General features: G+C 41.3%; 1 protein-coding gene across 1 annotated transcript; it reads right to left on the bottom strand.

The window, feature by feature from the left end:
- Positions 1-1,959: 1,959 nt before the first annotated feature.
- On the bottom strand, positions 1,960-2,418 carry ATOH7 (atonal bHLH transcription factor 7). The gene has a single exon (XM_024765485.1). It carries the CDS (start codon positions 2,416-2,418, stop codon positions 1,960-1,962), a length of 459 nt encoding a protein of 152 aa, XP_024621253.1.
- Between the last annotated feature and the right edge of the window lie 4,369 nt (positions 2,419-6,787).

Here is a 6,787-nt window from a genome sequence, read left to right as displayed (position 1 = left end):
TCCGCGGCATGTGGGATCCTCCCGGACCGGGGCACAAACCCGCGTCCCCAGCATCGGTAGGTGGACTCTCAACCACTGCGCCACCAGGGAAGCCCCAACACATTCTATTTTAACACTGATTTTATTTCATTCTACAAACTCCAGAAACTTACTGGGGCTACTAATGAAGCATTTTAAGTATAAATAAGTAGAGTATTGTGCCCAAATAGCGAGGAAGGCAGGTGCCCTTAGGGTTGCCATAGCCCCAGTACCCACTGCAGAGTGGAGTAGGACCAGAAAATGGTCGGGGCATCATCACTTCTAGAGCCGTGTTGTCTGCTGGAACTATAATGTCTTCTAAGAGCTGCTGAAGTCAAGAGGTTAAACATTTTATTTTCTAATTTGCACCGAGGAAGGAAAGTCCTGAGGACACCTCAGTTTCTTATTAACAGATATCAGAAGGAAAGGGAAATTCATCAATAGTCAGTCTCTCAATGGATTTCTAGTGATACACTTGTGATTTTGTAAGTTTTAGTTTATGGGGAAGATACTTCTGCTCATTACAAACCAAAAGGATTTTGATAATCAGGGATAATTAAGAAAGTAAAAATTTTGATGAAGACTTTGTAGATAAACTGCAAATAGGTGGCTGTGCCTTGATGTTAGGTGTTGGGACACATAATAAAAGGGTTTGGGAAATGCTGTTTTTGTTGACTTGTGACAAGTTCCAAATGCATAGAGCCTTGCTTTTTCCAATTATTAGCAAGACATTCTCCCAAAAGCGTGCAGTGCTGTTGACCAAGTCGTTCTTTACATTAAGGACTTGGTTTATTCATCCAATGGTTAAGCAAATTTATAAAAGTAATTCAAACCAATACCACGTGTATTATATTGCTCCTTTTTTGATTAGCCTTGATGGTAGTGAAGCCCTTATTGCTCAACTGGTACTGATTAAAAGAAAATCACTTCCAAAAGCCATATATATATACACACACAAATGTATATATGCAAATATATTTGGGTACTTGTAAGGAATTAGTAGTTAGTAATTGGTTTAATAAGGAAAATAAAATATTAAGGAACTGTAAATCTAGTTTCTTAAAAGCTAAACATTGTTTCAATTAATTTAATCTTTTTAAAAACCATGAAAAATATATCTATACTTCCAAGTTGATAGAGAAAGCTTTCAAATTAATTACTTGTACTCTCATCAGCTTGTCTTTTTTTGATGAAGTATTACAAAACAGCACTTTGCCAATTGGTGGGATTAGATTTAAACACTCCACATCTTTACTCAGATAAGCACTCAATATCATCACCCCCCCCAAACAAACAGGCCTTTAGTGCCATCAAGAAACTAGCAGGGCACTTGGCATGAAAAACAAACCCACGTTTTAAATTATATTTTACAAAATCTATATTTTAATAATGTATACACAGTTTTTAAAAATACAGAGCACTCACGCCCATGTACTCTACCAAAAAAAAGAAGAAAACTTTCTACTACTTCATGCATGCACACACAATGCACTAAGCATAACTGCATTTACAAGACAGGAAGGCAGCTCTCTATTAAGTATACACAAGTAATAGATACTGTAACTTCACCCTAACAGGACAAACTTACAAAGTTTAAGAAAGTAAGGGCTAAACCTGCAGTGTAACCTAATCCTATTTTTCTTAAGATTGTTTTCTCTCAAGGTAGTCCAGAAAAGGGGGAGGGGGCACTACTTTCAGCAATCAAAACCATTCCAAGATCCATTAATGAAATCTACAACATACTAAGGAGAAATAAAAGAAAAGCAATAAAGTCATTGCGTCCCTAGGACTGGGGATGCGAATAAAAGTAACCTGGAAATTTGCTAATTTTATTCTAAGAATGCATCCTACGCCACCGATAACCCGACCAGCTACTTGGGGGAAGGTTACGGCTCCAGAGCGCGGATCACTGGGCGTCTCATTCCGGCAGGGTCGCGCGTCCTAACTGGCCATCTGGAAGGGCTCAGGCTGGAAGCCGAAGAGCCTTTGGCCGTAGGGCTCGCTCTCGACCGGCAGCTTCGCGCCCGCGAACGGAAGGTAGTGGTCTCGGCCGAAGTGCTCACAGTGGAGATTGACCCAGTCCCGCTCGGAGCCGAATCGCTCTGCCTCGGCCAGGATGCGGGTCAGAGCCATGATGTAGCTCAGCGCCATCTGCAGGGTCTCGTACTTGGACAGTTTTTTATCCTGGCCCCATTGGGGTACCACCCTGCGCAGACGGTCGAAAGCCGTGTTGAGCCCCTGCATACGACGGCGCTCGCGCGCGTTGGCCGCTAGGCGCCTGCGCGCCGCGCTCTCCAGCCGCCCCTCCCCGGCGCACGTGCCCGCGCACTCGGCGCCGCCCGCGCACGGGGGCGCGGCACGCGCTCCCGCCGCCGGGTTGCTGGGCTTGCAGGACTTCATCCCCCGCTGGACAGAGGGAGGCGCCGAGCTCTCTGGTCTGCTCAGGACCTGTGCGTGGGCTGGTGTATGGAGCCGCTCTGCAACTTGGCTCTTCGTAGCAAATAAGTCATGCACAAAGCAACCGTGTGGAATCGAAGTTTGTAGTGGGAGTGCGGGGGCCCGCCCTCTGTCCTATTGGATAGCCAGATTGATGTCTCTTCACTTGCCAAAGTTTAGGGGAAATTGAGATGTGGAAGAGAAAGTCATTTTCCCAACGTGAAGTTGAAAAGGAGAAGGGAACTTTCCTGCAGCAGAATTGGTGTCGCTGGTTCGGGAAATGTCTTTCAAGTCCTCTGGGAAAGCCCAAGACTTCTTTTCTGGAAGACAAAATCTATCCCCAAGCTCAGAGAGGAAAGGAGCGCTCCTTCCGCAGTAGCTGTCGGAGAGTGCTGGACGAATCTTTGAAGGAGGAGAATTTATAGCAGAGGGCTGAAGGAGGCAAACAGGTGGTGGCAGGTGGGCGGGCGTCCCTCGGCTTCCATCTCAGCACCTTCCTACCCTGGGAACTGCAGGGGGGAAGGGGGACGACGCACGGCAAAATCCTGACATTACAGCCTTCGTCTGTTGGAAGTTTCTCCAAAGCTATGTCCAACACTAACACACCATCTGGAGTGGCCGGGCTGTCCCCAAAAGAATAACAAGGTGGGGGTGGGCGGATGGCTTGGTTCATCCTTTCCCATATCAGCGAGCAGCTTACATTACCAAAAACTGAACCAAGGTTTTTAAATTATTAGAAATCACTTGTGTGAATATGTTGGTCTTGAAAATTTAAGATATTTAGACGTTTAGTGTCAGAAAATTTCGCTTTGTCAAGATGTGTGGCAATTTTGCACAATGCTGATTGAATGTATTCAGTTGAGTATATTCATTTTATTTTAGCTATTAAGCAAGTTGGGACAAACTAGCAGGTCCTAATATTATTTCAGACCTGAAATTTTACTGTGCAAATAATTTGGCTGTTTTCTGCAGAATAATTTATTACAGCATATTAAAAGATATTGATATGCTCACAGACATAGAAAACAAACTTATGGTTACCAAAGGGGATCGGTTGGGGGATAAATTAGGAGTTTGGGATTAACATATACACACTCCTGTAATATAAAATAGATAAACAAGGACCTACTGTATAGTACAGGGAACTATATTCCATATTTTGTAGTAACCTATAATGGAAAAAAATCTGAAAAAGAATATATATATAAACTGAATCACTTTGCTGTACACCTGAAACTAACACAACATTGTAAATTAACTATAGTTCAATTTTAAAAATGGCTTGAAAAAGATTAATGTGGATGTAAAAGATGTATATTATCCTACTATATAATTGGATTGCGTGAGCTTGGATACTCAGGCAAATTCAGAATTTATACTAAATTCCCCCTGACACTGGTTTATAAATGTTTTCGGGACATATATTGAGATGATAATCACTTAATTATTTAATTTGACTTTTAAATCTAATAAAACTAATCATAATGTGCACACATGTGCAAAATGGAAATATCTAAGTGATTTGTGAGGTTTTAAAAAATAATTCCTAATGGAAGACTTTTTCCCCCACCTCATAAAGCTATAAATATGTCATACTACTTGGATGTTTCAGTTGTGTCAGCTGTCCTCAGGAACAATAATGAAGCATGATTTCCACTATTGATAGTGATGTGCTGATTTATAGAGAAACCATTAACTTGATTCTCTTATCTCAGCTTCTTTCTAGCTCTTAAGGAAGAGTAAGGTGGCAAAGAAACCAGTTCCAAATAGATTCAAGCCAGAATCATTTCTGGATTCTTTACTAAGACCAAGTTTGTTCTTTCTCCTTTTGAAATATGGATTATGTAGGCATTATTCTCAGATATTTTTGTTTAATTAAATTATCAACAAGCTCCCACAAATCAGGAGTCTTTTAACTGTGTCTTACTTCCCTTACCATTGCTTGAGACTAAAACCCCATTGTGACTGCCCTGACTCCAAGTCCTGTCTTCCCATAAATAGTTGATTAATCCCCAGCTGAAGCAATGACAATGAAATGAAGTTGAGTAACATGAAGACAATAGAATGCAATTGGACATTAATGATCTCCAGCATGACAGATGTTGAACACAGACTTTTGCATGGAGACACTCAGCTCTATTACTCTGATTCTTAACAGTCTTGGTCAGGAACAGCAGTCCTATGACAGGAGAGACTATGTTTAGTCATCAAAATGTCAAATACATTTTTGTGAGTTTTCATGGAAATCAGCCCTACCAATGCTATTATTTCTCATGTTCATTTATCTCATCTGTTTCCCCCAAGGAGCCTCCTCTGTGCTACCCTTTGGAATGTTTCCCTAAAAAACATACTGTTCTGGACACTATTGACCAAAGTGCTAATGACATGCATGATTTTGCAGGCCATGTATTCAGGGTTGGTGAGATTATAGCCTGTGCACCAAGAGGACTGTAAACACAACTTGAAGAGAAAAAGGAAGCCCAGCAGTGTGCACACCACACAGCTATATTAGAACAAACTAGCAGATATCTGTGACATGAAATCGATCCAAGGACAGACAGTATTGCTGCAATAAAGGGCCTTAGAAGGTATATAGTAATTCATTGCCCAAATGTATTCTGAAGGACAATTTATTAGTACTACAAAGATGCTTCTGGGGGAAAAGGATTCCACTGTCAAGTAAATTTGGGAAACACATCTGCTGTCTCCTGCTTAGAGTCATGAAGCAAAATTGGTATAGTAAAGTTTCTGAGAAGTCCTGGAGTAAAGAAACCTTCTGACTCCAGAGTTTCCTAGACCTTCTCGAACACAGAACCCTTTCTTCCGAGAAAGGTCTTTTAACAAGGTTCCTTGGAATACACGTTTCCAAACCTGCTCTAATACCTTCCATTTATTTTATAGAGGAGGAGACTGAGATCCAGAGACTAAACATTAGATTTAAAGGCACTGAGCAACTTAGTGACTGAATTAAGAAGTCAAATCTCCTGTAGCCTCTAATTTTAGAAGTTTTAAAATTGAGATCACTTAATACAAGCCCCTCAGTTAATACTGGGGCAGCTGAGATCCACTAATGACTTCCCAAAGTCAGCAGAATCACTAGTAGAAGTTTCAGGAATAGAATCAGAAATTTTGTGCTTAAAGGACAGTGTCATTTATTTCATAACCCTAGTGTCTAGCACAGTGCATAGAAAATAACAAGTAACAAACAACCCAGCCTGAATGGCTGAAAAAAATGTTACGTAAATGATAGATAAATGCCAATCAGAATGCGTGTATTGCCAGTGAATAACCTTTACAAATAATTTACATTCCCTCACTTTGTAAAGAACACACATTAGATCCACATTTTGAATGCAAAATTGATCCTTTCTTATCAAGAAACACATCTATAGCCATTTGAGCCATAAGAATTTGCATGTCAGACTAATTTCTACCATGTTTCTATACTGAGGGCATGATCCTACCAGGTGAATTGGCAGTTACTACATGTCTAGGGTTGGCCAGAAATCAAAACTGGCAGATGAGATGGGAGAGAGTGGAAGATAGAAAGAGCTTACACCTGTAGGAGCAGAAAAGTAGGAGAAACATTATTTTAGCGGTAAAAGATCAATGGCTGGAAATTACTACATTAAGTGGATAGACTAGGTTAAAGGGTAAACATCTTAATTATCCAAAACTATAATTTTCTAAATAAAAACTCTCCAAAGAAACACACAATTAAGAGAGGAGAACACTTGTTCACTCTGAGTTTGCAAAAAAAAAAAAATGGAATATGAGGAATGGGGTTTGCTTCTGGAGAGCATGGCAACTGGGGGACTCTGAGTACCTGAAAGACATCAGAGGTGAGCCAGCAAAAGACAAAGGAACAATGAAGCTGAGTTCCACTTATATTTCGTTAAAGACCAGAAGTGCAAGGTCTTAAACATTCTTGTGATTTTATAACGTGCTACGTAGTTACCAAGTGGGGAAAAAACTGCAAAAGGATTTAAGTGTTTAGAGAAAGGAAGGGAGAGGCAAAGTCTGGCATCTCTGTTGCCTGCCCCTCAATGATCCAGGGAAGAGAAAACCCAGTGGAGGGAAGAAACTAAGAAGCGACAGAGACTAACAATGGGGCCAAGAGAGAGATGAAAAAGATGGGAGGCCCTGTCCTAGGCCCCAGAAATGATCTTTCACCTCCAGAAAATACGGGCTCACTAAAGGGCCCCAGCTGATTCTCCAACCCCCAGCACATGCTGCTTGAGAATTCCAGCTTGGGAGTCTGATTTAGCTTCTAGTGCCAAGAGCCAGAATGACTTGTAGGGTTTGGACTCTGGGTGGTAGATCTTAGCCTCCT

This window comes from Neophocaena asiaeorientalis, unplaced genomic scaffold (assembly GCF_003031525.2).
Source record: "Neophocaena asiaeorientalis asiaeorientalis breed wild unplaced genomic scaffold, Neophocaena_asiaeorientalis_V1.1 scaffold31, whole genome shotgun sequence".
NCBI lineage: Eukaryota > Metazoa > Chordata > Mammalia > Artiodactyla > Phocoenidae > Neophocaena > Neophocaena asiaeorientalis.
The sequence above is the reverse complement of the archived record's forward strand: the minus strand, read 5'-3'. Positions and strand labels throughout refer to the sequence as shown.